Raw genomic sequence first — 17,903 nt, forward strand, 5'->3', positions numbered from 1 at the left:
TTAAAGGGTTGATTGTGACTTGTAGGATCGCTACTACCAATAGGTGGCGCTGTAGAGTAAAAGTCCTCTTTCTTTCTGAAGAGGCAATTTGCATATTATTTTCCCAGAGGAGCATTGCACGGCGAATAAGTCTCCTTACCTTGACAAGCCACAGCTGGCATGTCACTCTCCGCAAGGAGAAACCTTACTTCTTAGACCCTATATAAGTTTTGTATTTCTGTAATTGTACTGATCTGTGGAATCATATTGCCGAGTCATTTTTACTGCAAAATGAATGGAATAGAAATGAAACCCAAACCCAGTGATTGATTTCTGTTTTTTTTTACCACTTCAGCCTACTTAGAATTAGTTCCTATTTTATAATACATTGAAAAAACTGCAACTCGTCCAATCTCTCATATGGCTATGCTGGCGAAAAATTAAAAAAACTAGGACTCCTGGGAGAAAGGGAGGAAAAAAATGAAAGAGCTTGATGTACCTGTTGCTACAGTTGCACTTATTATTAAAAAGTTTAATGTCTATGGAGCTATAACCCACCTCCCTGAATGTGCTTGCAAGAGGAACATTGATGATGACAAATTTAAAAGCCAGATAATACCAATGGTAACCAAAGAGCCCAGAACAACTTCCAAAGCGATTACAGGTGAACTCCAAGGTGATGGTACATCAGTTTCAGATTGCACCATTTGTTGCCAAGTTTGCCAAAGTGGACTGCATGGAAGACAACTGAGGAGGAAACCACTGTTGAAATCAAATCATTAAAAAGCAAAAATGGAATTTTTCTAATATGCATATTGGCAAGCCACAAAGCTTCTGGAAGAATTTCCTTTGGGCACATGAGACAAAACTAGAGCTTTTTGGCAAATTGTATCAGTTGCAAATTGCATCAGTTCTCTATGTTCACAGACACACAAATGTAGCATACAAAGTAAAGAACTTTGTACCATGGAGGAGGCTCGGTTATGTTTTGGTCCTGCTTTGCTGTACCTGGCACAGGGTTGTCACACCGCCTTGTGGGATGCAGGCCTAGTATCTCGGAGGGTGGTTCAGTCACGGCGACTCCGTTGGCTCTAACAATCCCTAGGTTAGGTGGCAATTATAAAAGGGGGAGTTTACGGATATATGAGACTGAGGGTTATGTTGATGAATGCAAGGTATGAGGCTGCAGAGGAAAGAAGCATTCACCGGGGGTCCCGTGCAAACTTGAAAGATGAATTTCACTGAAGGCTTGAAACAATTCTTACGTTTTTCCATAAAACAGTCATGGATAACAGATACATTTTTCCTTAACACTGTGTTAGTCAACGCTGTTTCTCGGTCCTGGTCTTGGGAGGATGGCAGTAACTTTTCATATAACTCACTGTGCTTCGTGAAGGGGGAGGATTAGCTGACCTTAATCGGATCAGAGTATCTGGATAATCTGCTGTGCAGCTCTGCAGCTCCTTCGCTTGTCTCAGCACTTTGTTGCTGTAAACACGGGGCACTCCAAGAAAAAGGTGCTTTTTATTATCCGCTTGTCCTAGATGAGGAGCTTCAATTTCCTACCTCCTCTCACCACCAAAACCGCGTGTGACAACACGTTTTCAGTCTCCCACTGCACCTCCAACTGCCACTTATTTTCCAATCAGAAAAACAAGTTGTAATGTCAAACTAAGGCGGAAGAAGGCAGCATAATAAGTAATTTACCTTCTCCCAAGGCAAAACAGAAAACCGTTGAAACCAATGCAATCATATATTAGTAATGTTTTTTCTGGTCACTACAGGGTGTCTTGAGCTTGTGGAGTATACAATGAAATCTCAAAATTATCAACGCATTCTTGAGTGAAATGTGCTGCCCAGTGTCTGAGTTTCAGGTCATGGGTCCTCAGGAGATTGGCCCACAACACACAGCTGGCAACACGACACAAGACAAAAGCAACGTCTGATTTTCACTTATATTCAGTACATTTAAACTGAAAATTATTTTTTTTTGTCTTTTACTTGTTTTTTTCCTTTCTAGAGCAAAAGGTCACATGTATTGTTGAAAAGTAAAAAAAATGTACAAAAATAAAGTTGGTAAAGTTGCAGGAAGTACAGGGATAGGATGTCAGTGACTGGTGTAAATTTATTTCCTCTGTTGAACTTCACACTGTGGGGATATCTGTGTCATGCCAACTGTAAAGCATCCTGAGACAATTCATGTGTGGTGTTGCTTTTCATCCAAGGGAGTGCGTTCACCCTCAAGTTTGCCTAAGAACAGCCTCCAAAAGCAACTTCTCCCAACGATCTGAGAGCAGTTTGGTGATGAACAATGTTTTTTCCAGTTTGATTGAGCGCCATGTGACAAAAGTGATAAGTCAGTCAGTGAACAAAACATTGACATTTTTTGTCCATGGTCAGGAAATTCCCAAATCTCAATCCCATTTATAACTTATGGTCAATCTTCAAGAAGTCGGTGGACAAACAAAAAAACTGTAATTATTATTATTTATTATTATAGCGCCATTTATTCCATGGTGCTTTACATGAGGAAAGAGGTTTACATAATAAAAATGAGTAAAGTTATCTTAAACAATACAAGTCACGACTGGTACGGGAGGAGAGAGGACCCTGCCCGCGAGGGCTCGCAATCTACAAGGGATGGGTGAGGATACAGTAAGCAAGGGTAGAGCTGGTTGTGCAGTGGCTTGATCGATCGGTGGTTACTGCAGGTTGTAGGCTTGTCAGAAGAGGTAGGTCTTCAGATTCTTTTTGAAGGTTTCAATAGTAGGCGAGAGTCTGATATGTTATGGTAGAGAGTTCCAGAGTAGTGGTGATGCGTGGGAGAAATCTTGCATGCAAATGTGGGAAGAGGAGATAAGAGGGGAGTAGAGAAGGAGATCTTGTGAGGATCGGAGATTGCGTGTAGGTAAGTACCGGGAGACGAGGTCAGAGATGTAAGAAGGAGACAGGTTGTGGATGGTTTTGTATGCCATGTATAGGGTTTTGAACTGGAGTCTTTTTTTAATGGGGAGCCAGAGCAGGGATTGACAGAGGGGAGAGGCTGGGGAATAGTGGGGGGACAGGTGGATTAGTCGAGCAACAGAGTTTAAAATAGATTGGAGGAGTTTGAGAGTGTTAGAGGGGAGGCCACAGATCAGGAGGTTGCAATAGTCAAGGCGGGAGATGATGAGGGCATGGACTAGGGTTTTTACAGACTCTTGGTTGAGGAATGTACGGATCTGTGAAATATTTTTGAGTTTAAGTCGGCAGGAAGTGGAAAGGGCTTGGATATGTGGTTTGAAAGAGAGATCAGTGTCAAGGATTACCCCGAGGCAGCGAACTTGTGGGACTGGAGAGAGTGGGAAGCCATTTACTTTAATGAATAGGTCTGCTGGGGGTCTAGTGAGATGGGGAAAGATGATGAATTCTGTTTTGTCCATATTAAGTTTTAGAAATCAAGCAGAGAAGAAGGATGAAATAGCAGACAGACTTTGTGGGATTCTGGTTAGTAGGGTGGTGATTAGTGTTGAGCGATACCATCCGATACCCTAAAATATCGGATCGGATGGTATCGGCCCGATAAGAAAAAAGTATCGGGTATCGCCGATTCCGATACCGGAAGTCCCATTCAAGTCTATGGGACTTCCGGTATCGGAATAAGAAAAACCCTTTTCTGTCCTTGTACAGCCTCTCGGGGGTGTGTACAGACCTTCCAGGGGTCTGTGCCGGCCTGCCGGGGGTCTGTGCGGACTGCCGGGGGTCTGTACCGACTGCCCGGGGGGTCTGTGCGGACTGCCGGGGGTCTGTACCGGCCTGCCGGGGGGCTGTGCCGGCCTGCCGGGGGTCTGTGCGGACTGCCCGGGGGTCTGTGCGGACTGCCGGGGGTCTGTACCGGCCTGCCGGTGGTCTGTACCGACTGTCCGGGGGTCTGTGCAGGCTGTGGAGGTCTGTGCAGGCATCGTCCGATGGGACTACAAGTCCCATCGGGCGATGCGGCTACAAGTCCCATGGGGCGATGCCTGCTACCATGACAGTGATTGACACATTAGCCAATGATGGCACAGTAGTAGTCCCATCATCCGGCTAATGTTTTGAATGTAAAAAAAAAAAAAAAAAATTACATACCACATGCTACACACATACTACATACATGCAACATACATACTTCATAAATGCTACATACATACTACATATATACTACATGCCTGCAACATACATACATACAACATATATACTACATGCATGCAACATGCATACTACATATATACCACATATATACTACATGCATGCAACATACATACATACTACATATATACCACATGCATGCAACATGCATACTACATATATACCACATATATACTACATGCATACTACATATATACCACACGCATGCAACATACATATATACAACATATATACTACATGCATGCAACATACATATATACAACATATATACTACATGCAACATGCATACTACATACACTCACTGGCCACTTTATTAGGTACACCTGTCCAACTGTGTGTTAAGACTTAATTTCTAATCAGCCAATCACATGGCGGCAACTCAGTGCATTTAGGCATGTAGACATGGTCAAGACAATCTCCTGCAGTTCAAACCGAGCATCAGTATGGGGAAGAAAGGTGATTTGAGTGCCTTTGAACGTGGCATGATTGTTGGTGCCAGAAGGGCTGGTCTGAGTATTTCAGAAACTGCTGATCTACTGGGATTTTCACGCACAACCATCTCTAGGGTTTACAGAGAATGGTCCAAAAAAGAAAAAAAATCCAGTGAGCGGCAGTTCTGTGGCCGGAAATGCCTTGTTGATGCCAGAGGTCAGAGGAGAATGGGCAGACTGGTTCGAGCTGATAGAAAGGCAACAGTGACTCAAATTGCCACCCGTTACAACCAAGGTAGGCAGAAGAGCATCTCTGAACGCACAGTGCGTCGAACTTTGAGGCAGATGGGCTACAGCAGCAGAAGACCACACCGGGTACCACTCCTCTCAGCTAAGAACAGGAAACTGAGGCTACAATTTGCACAAGCTCATCGAAATTGGACAGTAGAAGATTGGAAAAACGTTGCCTGGTCTGATGAGTCTCGATTTCTGCTGCGACATTCGGATGGTAGGGTCAGAATTTGGCGTAAACAACATGAAAGCATGGATCCATCCTGCCTTGTATCAACGGTTCAGGCTGGTGGTGGTGGTGTCATGGTGTGGGGAATTTTTTCTTGGCACTCTTTGGGCCCCTTGGTACCAATTGAGCATCATTGCAACGCCACAGCCTACCTGAGTATTGTTGCTGACCATGTCCATCCCTTTATGACCACAATGTACCCAACATCTGATGGCTACTTTCAGCAGGATAATGCGCCATGTCATAAAGCTCGAATCATCTCAGATTGGTTTCTTGAACATGACAATGAGTTCACTGTACTCAAATGGCCTCCTCAGTCACCAGATCTCAATCCAATAGAGCATCTTTGGGATGTGGTGGAACGGGAGATTCGCATCAGGGATGTGCAGCCGACAAATCTGCGCCAACTGTGTGATGCCATCATGTCAATATGGTCCAAAATCTCTGAGGAATGCTTCCAGCACCTTGTTGAATCTCTGCCACGAAGAATTGAGGCAGTTCTGAAGGCAAAAGGGGGTCCAACCCATTACTAGCATGGTGTACCTAATAAAGTGGCCAGTGAGTGTATATACTACATATATACTACATGCATGCAACATACATATATACTACATGCAACATACATACTACATATATACTACATGCATGCAACATACATACTACATATATACTACATGCATACTACATATATACTACATATATACTACTTGAAACATACATACTACATATATACTACATGCATGCAACATGTATACTACATATATACTACATATATACTACATGCATGCAACATACATATATACTACATATATATTACATGCAACATACATACTACATATATACCACATGCATGCAACATGCATACTACATATATACTACATATATACTACATGCATGCAACATACATATATACTACATATATACTACATGCATGCAACATACATACTACATACATACTACATATATACTACATGCATACTACATATATACCACATATATACTACTTGCATGCAACATACATGCTACATATATACCACATGCATGCAACATGCATACTACATATATATTACATATATACCACATGCATGCAACATGCATACTACATATATACTACATATATACTACATGCATACTACATATATACTACATACGTATATACTACATGCATGCAACATGCATACTACATATATATCACATGCATGCAACATGCATACTACATATATATTACATATATACCACATGCATGCAACATGCATACTACATATATACTACATATATACTACATGCATGCAACATACATATATACTACATACAATACATTCATACAATACATACATATAGACATACAGTACATATAACATAGAGTACATACTCACCATCACTTGTCACTTTGTTCCCCGAAGCCATTGTCATCTGTGGAATAAATATTAAAATAACAAACTACCAATTTACTTATCCCTAATCCACAGAAGTCCACGAGGGTCCCACGACGATCTTGCATGGAGAAAAGCAGCATCAGCTGATGCTACCGTTCTCTACGGGCTCCAGGAATCCAATGACGGGAGGTAGGTATCCTTCCGCACTGTATTCCTCCGCCACTGTAAAAAAAAAGTCCCTAGTCTCACTTTATGGCATTGCTGTGTGAGAAATTTCCCACTCAGCTTTTGCCATAAAGTGAGACTAGGGACTTTTTTTCTGATATCCAGCATGCCAGGGTGAATTTCAGATATGAGTCTTTGCATAAACATGGTATATTTGCCAATAAAAGTTTAAAAAAACGTAGGAAATTCTTTTAACTGTACTTTAATTGCCATAGAAACATCTGACTAAAAGATCTAAAATTACTGAAGAAGCAAACTTTGTGAAAACCTACATTTATGCCAGTCAAAAAATAAATTGGTCATTACTGTACAGGCTATGTAAAATGGTTCATAAGGGTATTCCATTTGTATAGTATTTTATAAATGATGGTGTAGCATTTCAATGTGTTGTACTATTTAGACATTATATTATACAGTACGTATCTTAATATTTATTATAGTAGTATTTTAGTTTTTCAAGTAGCCTTGATTTTACATTGTAGAAAATATTATTATTCTGCAGGTAGGAACCATATATTCAGAAGATGACTCTCTATTGTGTTCTATTCTCTAGAGGTCACTGTGTTTAGCCTTAAGGCCCCGTTACATTTAGCGATGCACCAGCGATCCCGACCACGATATGACCCGGTCAGGATCGCTGGTGCATCTCTAAATGGTCGCTAGTGAGCTGCCAAACAGGCAGCTGATAAGAATTCTACTTAAAAGCTATTTACTTGTGATAATTACTATTATATGTTTTGTGCATGTATAATGACACTACCCAGAATGTCTTCTCCCTCTGATTTGCTCTTCTGTGTTTAAAGGTACAGTCACACTTAGCGATGCACCAGCGATCCCGACCAACGATATGACGCGGTCAGGATCGCTGGTACATCGCTAAGTGGACGCTAGTGAGCTGCCACACAGGCAGATCTCACCAGCGACATCGCAGGGGTCGGGCGGTTGCTACTTACCTGTCACACTAGGCGATCCTGACGTCCTCCCGCCCGGCTCCACGCTCGTCGCTCGTCTCTCCACAGGAAGCGCCGCAGGAAGCTGATGACGAGAAACGGTCCAGGATGTTCTCGCGTGATCAGCGATAACCAGCCGGGGAGCGGGTCGTAGGTAAGTATCACACACAGAGATATCGCTAGCAATATCGCTATAACGTCACAAGTTATAGCAATATTGCTAGCGATATCGCTTAGTGTGACAGGCCCTTTAGTACAAATTTAATCAAAAATGCAAAGTCTTCACAGCATGAGGAACAGTCATAATGGTGTAATCATCTACAGATCTGTTCTTACTTACTGTCCTTGGCTTGCGAACTTCTGAGATGTATTGGTGTGAGAAATCAGCTTTAAAATGTTCAATTTGGTGTTACTCTGTCGAGCTTGTTTATGCTATAAATATAATGAATTTTAACCCCTTAACGGCCACCGATATGCATTAAAGCAGCGGCCGCTAAGGGGCCTTATTCCCTCATCGCATTTGAAAACGGTGATCGAGAATAAAGATATAGCACCACCAGTGTCAGAAAATCTCTGGGATTTCAGCTACTGGGGGTAGCTAAGACCCTAGAGAACACGGTCAGGACTGTTTTTTCCGGTCCACGATCTTGTGATATGGCGATTACATAAGAAAAGGTGTGCCCGCTATTAAAAACATCCCCTGTATTCTGATATGATATACGTGTCTGAGATTAAAGAAATTATATCCCCAAGCCCCCCCGGTTCTTCCTGCTCCATCCCCCGGTTCCTCCTGCTCCATCCCCCGACCCACAGCCTCCTCTTCCTGGAAAAAAAGTCAGGTGCATGCCAAGTGCGCATGCAGAGATATGCTATTTTTCCTATTGGTTCTTTTTGATCTCTGTGAAAGACCCAACCACAGTGATCAAAAGTCAATCATTAGTATGTCACCCCTGTGTCATCCCCTTAGTCAGATTGTTGTTTTTTATATAATTTTAGTTTCTTTTGTTCTTTGTAATTAAGGTTAGGGTTGGGCTCATAGGCTTAGGGTTGGGCTTAGTGTTAGGGTGGGGTTTATTGTTAGTTTGGGTTGAGGGTTGGGATTAGGGTTTAGGTTGGGCTTAGTATTAGGGTTGGGCTTATTGTTAGAATTGGGCTTAAGATTAGGGTTGGGTTTGGGCTTATGGTTGGGGTTGGGCTATGTGTTGGGGTTAGGGTTTTTCAAAAGTAAAAAAAATGATGAAGATATGATGACTCATGTTGAGCGCATGTTCTCACTACTCGAGTTTGCATCAGGGTGGTCTGGTATGCACCAATTATCGGGGTGCTTGAGTAGCATGCTCGAGTCTCGGCTTCATATGTTTCACGGTTGATAGACAGATAAAATAAACATGAGGGATTGACTGCCATGTATGGGCAATCCCCACATTTTTTTTATGTTTAGCACCCGCAATATTCGGGGCATACCCGAGCACCCAATGCAAACTCAAGTAGCGAACACTTGCGCTCAACACTAATGATGACATATTCAAGATGACGACCTAATTCTTTGTAGTAATTTTCGATTCAAAATACTCACTGTACCCCTGTATTAAATCCTTTAGGAGTGTAGTTTACAAAATAGTGTTACTTGTAGGGGATTTCCACTGTTTAGGCACATCGGGGGCTCACCAAACACAACATGGTGCTCGCCATCGATTCCAGCCATTCTTGCTTTCAATAAGTAAAAAGGTGCTCCTTCACTTCCGTGCCCTTTTGTGCACAAACAGTAGTTTTCTCCCACAAATGGGGTATGGGCAAACTCAGGAGAAATTGCACAAGACATTTTGGAGTTTATTTTCTACTGTTACATTTGTGGAAGTGAAAAATTTGGGGCTAAAGTAAACTTTTTGTGAACAAAATGTAAAATGTTAATTTTTTTCATCCATGTTCCACTATTTCCTGTGAAGCACCTGAAGGGGTAATAAACTTCTTAAATGTAGCTTTGAGGACTTTGAGGGGTGTAGTTTTTAGAATGGTGTCAATTTGGGGTATATTCTATTATATAGGCCCCTCAAAGTCACATCAAATGTGATGTGGTCCCTAAAATAATGGTTTTGGAAATTGTGGCTGGAAAAAGTGAAATTGCTGATCAAGTTTGAACCCTTCTAACTTCCTAAAAAAATCATGTTTCAAAATTGATGCAGATGTAAACTATACTTGTGGAAAATGGAATTTATTAACAATTTTGTGTGGCACAACTATCTGATTTAAGGTCATAATAATTACAATTTTTAAAATTGCCAAATTTTCAATTTTTTTTGTAAAATTTTTTATATTTTCATAAATATCAGCAAATCATATAGACTAAATTTACCACTATCATGAAGTACAATATGTCATCAAAAAACATTATCAGAATCACGTGGATCTGTTGAAGTATTCCAGAGTTATTACCACATAAAATGACACTGGTCAGATTTGAAAAATTTGGCCTGTTCAAAATTAACTCTGCCACTAAGGGGTTAATTATGGGAAAATATTCCTCTACTATAGACTCATGAAATATTGGAACTGGGCCATGAAGTATAACATGACAATAATTATGTGTAAAATTTGGGGTCTGTATCAAACATCTAGTGTCTGTGTACTGACCCTGATCATGGTCTTCTCCAGGAAGTTCATGCTACTGTTCGGGTTCAGCAGCCCGAGCAAAGTTAGTTTGTTGAAATCAATCAGTATGGCTGTGATTGGCCAGGGCACTCTGTGAAAAAAACAATGACGTGAGGTCTGCTCTATTTGTGATTATAAGTTATAAACCTAGCACATGCAGTGGATACTGTGTGTGGAGGCACATCCTGCCCCATCTACTGGCTGACACAAGGCTGTGGGACGGATCTCCCCAGTAAACAGTGTGGGTAGGTTGAACTGAGTACGGCTCTGTCTGTAGTAGAAGACAGAGAGGTAGGAAAAGAAGGTGTCATGTGGCAGTCTGTCCATTAGCGGTCACTGGAGAGCACCGACGACAGTGGTTATGTAACTGCCATGCGAGCGTTACATAACTGTCAGAGGTCAAGGTGACTGTGATTGGGCAAAGGTGACTGTCAGGTGACAGTGGGCGGGGCTACCTGGACTGACTGAATAAATACTGAGGTAAGCTTCTAGGAGCTTCAGTCAGCCAGGGGAGCTTACAAGGAAGGAGAGTCTGTTATACAGAGGAGACCTCTCAGAGAGCTTGGACAGCAGATACGGTTACGGGGGGGTGACCCTTGAGGACATTGGTCACAGGCAGAGACGGTCTGTGAGGACCTGTAATTTGATGGACTTTGCAGGGTGAAACGCCGTGGTGGATTGGCCTAGGGCAGCCACGATGGAAGAGCCACAAAGTATGCTTCGACGGTGAACGTCAATAAGCGAAGGTACTCGGTCCTTTCTGCAAGAGAGAACAGTGTAAAATTCCTGTCATGCTTTGTGCTGGTCGTCGTGAGAGCGGCCAATAAAAGCAGAACCTGTTGAATACTTCTCCTGTCTCTGTCTCGTGCCTGTCGACGCCAAGAAGCGGGTCACCCCCCCATTCCTGTGAGTACAGCACACCTCCACCGCCTATCTGCACTAACACCAGCAGCACCACCACCCAATTGTTATCCCTCACCGCCGCCGTACCCTACATTTGGCGTAGTCGGCAGGATCCATTGCCGCCAATACAACATCTTCAGCTGCAGGCCTGCCACCAAGTAGTAAAGGCCCCAAGCTGTGTGGGGTGAAGAATTGCTTGGCTTTTGTTCCCTGTGGATTACAATTTGAAAACTGGACTGTGGATTGCTGGCTGCTAAGAATGACTGTGGTAATTTGGTGCCCAAAGCAAAAGGCACAGACACTGCTGTTTATTTTGGAAGATCCGGGGCTTTATTGCATCCGCCCCTGGAGGGAGTGGTGTTCGTTGGAAGAGAGCTGCACTCTCATGTTGCACCCTGGAAAATGAGTGGAGAGGTCCACCGCCGCACCCCCAAAGAACGGGAGTGGCCTGGGTGGAGAGACCTGCTGTGGCTGTCTGGTGCCAATCAGCTACTGGATCTCGAGCGGCATGAGACGTTGTAGCTGTCGGGGTATCGGACGCCAGGAATGGTGGTGGCGCCAAGATTTGGAAACCTGCCCAGGGAGTTTCCCTGCGGAGCTGTCGGGCCTGGAGGCCAGCCCTGTCGGATGGCGGGGTGAAGACAAATGGGTAAGAATGGAGCGGTGGGATAGTCTGCAGGGAGCAGCGGCGGCTGTGAAGGTGAGCGTGTCCACGGTCCCACCAGCAGCACTCCAGCCCAACCTGATTTCTACGTGCCGAGCGTCTGACAGACCACGGGGTCCCGGCACTGGCCCTCAGCCTCCCCACCCGACGCCTTGCACTGTGATGCCGGCTGTTCTGGATGATGGTGTGTCCCCTGCCAAGCTGACGGCTGCTGTATTGGCCACGCTCCCGGCCCCTACTAAAACCAGACCATCGGCTGCAGTATCTGCCTTACCAGAAAATGCGGCTGCTGTTTCATCTGTGGCCCAACCCGTGGTTGTTTTGCCAGAGCCCGTGGAGGCCTTGGTCCCAGCTGCAGCCTCCTCTGCGGCCGCACCAATGTCGCTGACAAAGCAGGCTGCGGCCTATATCACATCGGAGCCTGCGGCCGCTTCTGCCTCGCCCCCGCTCTCGACCGCGACCCGCCCACCAGACTCTGCAGTCTATACCGGACCCTCTGCCTGGATCGCAAAGGTCATTGAAGAAAAGAAAGCCAGAGAGCGGGAGATCTGGGACTCCTGCACGAGAAAGGAGAGGCTGGCATATCCGCTCCCCGATCATACAGGAGGGTAGTTTATATGGACACTGGCAAGGGCTACAGTTTCATAAGGGATAACACCGGTTACAAAGTGTACGTAAATGTGGCCTCCATCAGGCACGGCCATGTCCCTCAACCGGGAGATCTGGTCTCGTACTATAAAGAGTACTGCCCCCGCGGCTATTATGCAGTAGCCGTTATCGCATACCCAGAGGGGTATGAGCCACCGTAAAAGGACAGGGACTCCTGGGTCTCGGACATCGGGAACGCTCAAGGCCCAGAGGTAATCTTGGCATCCCAGAAGACTCCACGACTGTGGAGTCTCCCTGTTATGGCGAGACATCGGCCGCCAGGAGGTGGCCCGGAGTACCTGCTGTTTTGGACTGCCGGGACTGCAGTGCACTGTTGCACTAGTAGGGGACTGTTCCCCGTCCCCATGAGATTATATCCTCTGGTGAAGCAGGGATGCCTTGGGAAAAAATGTTTTAAGTGGTTTATTTAAAGGAAGGGGGAGCACCCCTGTCCTCCTTCGATTAATGTTTGTGTTTAAAAAAAAACAAAAAAAAAACGTATTGCAACAAATGTGGAGAAGTGTGTGGTGCCTTTGAAATGTTAAAATGTTATTGTTATTTAAAAAATAAAAAAAGTGTATTCAGCAGGTCCCGGGTACGTGGAGTATGTTGACTCTGACTTAGTTAAGTTGAAAGGACGACGGGACAAGGAGAAGACAGATGACCGGGTACCTACGCAGGGAGGTCTGTGTGACCAAGAGTTTGTGTGACACAGCGGTCTGAGTGACCAAAGGTCTGTGTGACCAGAAGACTGTGTGACGCAGGGAGGTCTGTGTGACCAAGAGTTTGTGTGACACAGGAGTCTGAGTGACCAAAGGTCTGTGTGACCAGGAAAGTCTGTGTGACCAAGGGAATTATGTGCCTCAGATGCCTACCATGTCAGTGTCAGGTATTGACACCACTTTCTTCCCCGGGACGTGATTGTCAAGGACGACAATGTTCAAAGGAAGGAGGAATGTGGGGAGGTTGAACTGACTACTTCTCTGTCTGTAGTAGAAGACAGAGCGGAAGGAAAAGAAGGTGTCATGTGGCAGTCTGTCCATTAGAGGTCACTGGAGAGCACCGATGACAGTGGTTATGTAACTGCCATGCGAGCATTACATAACTGTCAGAGGTCAAGGTGACTCTGATTGGGCAAAGGTGACTGTCAGGTGACAGTGGGTGGGGCTACCTGGACTGACTGAATAAATACTGAGGTAAGCTTCTGGAAGCTTCAGTCAGCCAGGGGAGCTCACAAGGAAGGAGGGTCTGTTATACAGAGGAGACCTCTCAGAGAGCTTGGACAGCAGATACGGTTACGGGGGGTTGAACCTTGAGGACGTTGGTCATAGGCAGAGATGGTCTGTGAGGACCTGTAATTTGGTGGACTTTGCAGGGTGAAACGCTGTGGTGGATTGGCCTAGGGCAGCCACGGTGGAAGAGCCACAAAGTACGCTTCGACTGTGAAAGTCATTAAGCGGAGGTACTCAGTCCTTTCTGCAAGAGAGAACAGTGTAAAATTCCTGTCATGCATTGTGCTGGTCGTCGTGAGAGTGGCCAATAAAAGCAGAACCTGTTGAATACATCTCCTGTCTCTGTCTCGTGCCTGTCAACGCCAAGAAGCGGGTCACCCCCCATTCTAGTGAGTACAGCACACCTCCACCGCCTATCTGCACTAACACCAGCAGCACCACCACCCAATTGTTATCCCTCGCCGCCGTACCCTACAACAGCATACGTGCATATGTTGCCTCATCTACTGGCCTCTATAAGCATACTACAACAGGCAGTGGGATGGATCACCCCAATTAAGAGCACATGATTTTTCACAATAGGTTTAATACCTATTACCACGTATTTGGTACAGTGCGTAACTGAAGAAGGTCAAAATTTGACCGAAACTTTTTTTACGTACTACAATAAATATTCTTCTGAATATCCTAAAGTTGAGTGCTAGGTTTATAACTTATAACTACTTGGTTTGGGAACCTAACCTTTAGCACCATTACTTAAGTTGTGCTCACGGTGTTTTTCCCTTCTATGCTCTATTTATGATGACCAGCGCAAGTAAAGCTGACAGCTTTAAACACAGATGCCTTTATTTGAAATAAACTCTCATCACCCTCTTTCCATTATTTATTATTTGTCATAGCTGTGATTGTGCCAGAAGTGCCCACACCAGCAAAGCTTGTTGATAGGCTACTGCGCAGCCATTCAACAAACTTTGCTCGGGATGCTGAACCCGGACAGTAGCACAGACTTCTGGGAGAAGTCCGTATTGATGGTCCTTGCACGGACACTAGGTGTTCGGTACGGACCCCGATTTTTGCAATTTGGGTTCGCCCGTCCCTAGCAATGATGCGTTTTATAGCAGGTCGTCTAGTATAACACAATATATATGAAAACCTTATAATTAATTGCTGTTTATTTTCTTATCTTTACCAGGGACACCTGTCATGAACTTCTCGGTCATGTTCCATTGCTTGCAGATCCCAAATTTGCACAGTTTTCCCAAGAAATTGGTCTTGCCTCACTAGGAGCATCTGATGATGATGTCCAAAAACTGGCAACTGTAAGTTAACATAATATTTAGTATTCCATAATAATAATCAAATTTTTTTAAGTGTGAATTCTATGGACTACTTAAAGATTGAAGTAATATTTTGTACAATCTAATTTACTTATTAGGCTAAGTTCACATGGCAAATTCCACATAGAAAATTCAGTATAAGGCGAGTGAACAAGATCTTATAAAAATGTGTAGAAAATTTAGCATGAATTTTTCACTATTTTTTAATCATAAATTATAAGCTTCCTAAAGAAAATGTTCTCAAGGAAGAATATAATGCTAATTTTGTAGGGCTGCAAAGACGCTTCAGTTTTCCTATGGTTGCCCTGTTATTGAGACTTCTGCGGATTGAAGAAATGAGCTTATGTTGCAATGAATGAAAAGATCTATGTTTCAGCCATTACCTGATATGTTGGGGCATGCTGCAAAGCCTAAGGTTATGTGCCCACTATCAGGAAATAGCATCATTTTGGAAGCAGCGTATTTTTGTTGTGTCCATAACGTTGTATTCAAATCACGCAGTTATCTCCGCATGTGCTCACTGAACAATGCGGATTTATGGCATCTAGCAAATGGCTGTAGGTGAAAATATGGAGCAGAGACTAGCGTCTCCCCTCCAAATAAGTAAAAGGTTATGACTCAGAAACCCACTCCACAGGTGAGTGTACACAGCTTTAAATAGAAGCACAGTGGGCATGAGATTTCTATAAATCCCATCCACTGTGCTTCTAATGTAGAGCGCACCGTTTTGGACACAGCGCAGTTGAGCTACATCCAAAGCGCTGCTCTTCCTGTTCGTATACACATGTCCAAAGCGCTGCTCTTCCTGATCATCGGCATGCGTCCAAAACGCTGCTCTTCCTAATCTTGGGCATGCTTCCAAAACGCTGCTCTTCCTAATCGTGGGCATGCTTCCAAAACGCTGCTCTTCCTGATCGTGGGCATGCGTCCAAAACGCTGCTCTTCCTAATCTTGGGCATGCTTCCAAAACGCTGCTCTTCCTGATCGTGGGCATGCTTCCAAAACGCTGCTCTTCCTGATTGTGGGCATGCGTCCAAAACGCTGCTCTTCCTAATCTTGGGCATGCTTCCAAAACGCTGCTCTTCCTGATCGTGGGCATGCTTCCAAAACGCTGCTCTTCCTAATCGTGGGCATGCTTCCAAAACGCTGCTCTTCCTGATCGTGGGCATGCGTCCAAAACGCTGCTCTTCCTAATCTTGGGCATGCTTCCAAAACGCTGCTCTTCCTGATCGTGGGCATGCTTCCAAAACGCTGCTCTTCCTGATCGTGGGCATGCGTCCAAAACGCTGCTCTTCCTAATCTTGGGCATGCTTCCAAAACGCTGCTCTTCCTAATCGTGGGCATGCTTCCAAAAAGCTGCTCTTCCTGATCGTGGGCATGCGTCCAAAACGCTGCTCTTCCTAATCTTGGGCATGCTTCCAAAACGCTGCTCTTCCTGATCGTGGGCACGTAGCCTTACAGCTTGGATAGTAGTATTTCTCTGTTGCTTGGCGAAAAGAATCATATTTTTGCTTTTGTTTTTATAGGGACCTTCACTTTGTAGGGCAAATTTTGATAACCCTTCTTCTCAAAACTAAGTTTTTCCACTCCTCATATTAGTTTGGTTGCACTTGATTGAATTTGCGCTACCTTTCTGATTATATTTTTTATGGACTGGTGTTCACAATTGAGCTGTATTTACAAGATCAGCGCTACATAAAGGGGTAAAACAAGACTTTCTTCTAGAAGTCATGACTTTCCAAATGCAAGCTATTGGTCTTTGCTGTAGTTTACTAGCATTGCTTTCTATAATTGAGTTTATTATAAAAAATTACATCAAATCCTTCTTTGTCATAGAAGTAGCATGTGTTTTGTCCCAAAACGAAAAGCTGTACACTTATCAATACTTAACCTCATTGGCTATTTTACAGCTTATTTTTGCCTATCCAGCACAGGATAGGACATTCTATACTCTATGTCTAACGCTGCAGATTTTGTTGATTTGACTTTTAGTAATTGTGATATATTATTTTAGGCTCCTATAGGGCTGTTGTAACATGCAAAATACACAAGATTCATTGAAATATGCTCAGATCTTGTGCTCTATGCTTGAGATACACTCGGATCTTGATAAATGACTGGCATGCTATAACAAAGAAGTCTTTCTGACAGTATTCAGCCGCTAAATAAAAATGTATATTACCATCTGTTTCCATTAGGTTCAGACTGAGTTTTCTGATTACGTGATACATTTTGTGTTTGTGCAACAACACGTTTTTCACCTTTCGGAGAGATTGATGAGCTAGTCCCCCGACTCTCTATTATTAAGAGAAAAAGCAAACCCATGACTTTTTGTCCCCTCCTAGTGTTCTCCTGCTGCAGAGAAATAACTTATGGAAATTGGACTCTTTCTAGAGAGAATACAACCAATTTTACAGCCAGCATTAAAGAGGATTGCTGTTTACTTATGGAAACGTTGAGCTATGTCACACATGGATTTAGCAATTTGAAGCAATTGTATAAAGGGCACAGTATGCTGAATTTCGGGTAGCTTCTAGGACATAGCTTTCCATTGCATCAGAATATTAGCATTCCAGCGGCATGAAATCCCTGCGTTATTAGATAAGCTGATCGTAGACATGAACTTGTCTGCAGACTATTTATTTGTATTTGCTACAGCCTTTTTCGCATTGTGCTTGCAGTTTATGATTTTGTTCTCTCTTATAATAGAGAAAATATATTATAATAGGAGCACATTTAATGGCGCACATTTAGGAAGCCGCTCAGCCTATAACTTGTTTGGAACCCTTCAAATCTCTTTTGGAATAATTAAGTTGAGAAAA

The 17,903-nt window shown here is 43.7% G+C and overlaps 1 protein-coding gene across 1 annotated transcript in view; it reads left to right on the plus strand.

Annotated features, from left to right (window-relative positions):
• TPH2 (tryptophan hydroxylase 2) overlaps window positions 1-17,903 on the plus strand; it is a 527,147-nt gene that overhangs the window by 172,858 nt on the left and 336,386 nt on the right. The window contains exon 8 of the mRNA XM_073555538.1: window positions 14,937-15,063. Within this exon, the coding sequence (XP_073411639.1) occupies window positions 14,937-15,063 (127 nt within the window). The remainder of the gene's footprint in view (window positions 1-14,936; window positions 15,064-17,903) is intronic.

This window comes from Dendrobates tinctorius, unplaced genomic scaffold (genome assembly GCF_039654945.1).
Source record: "Dendrobates tinctorius isolate UK_male_01 unplaced genomic scaffold, ASM3965494v1 ptg000224l, whole genome shotgun sequence".
Lineage (NCBI taxonomy): Eukaryota > Metazoa > Chordata > Amphibia > Anura > Dendrobatidae > Dendrobates > Dendrobates tinctorius.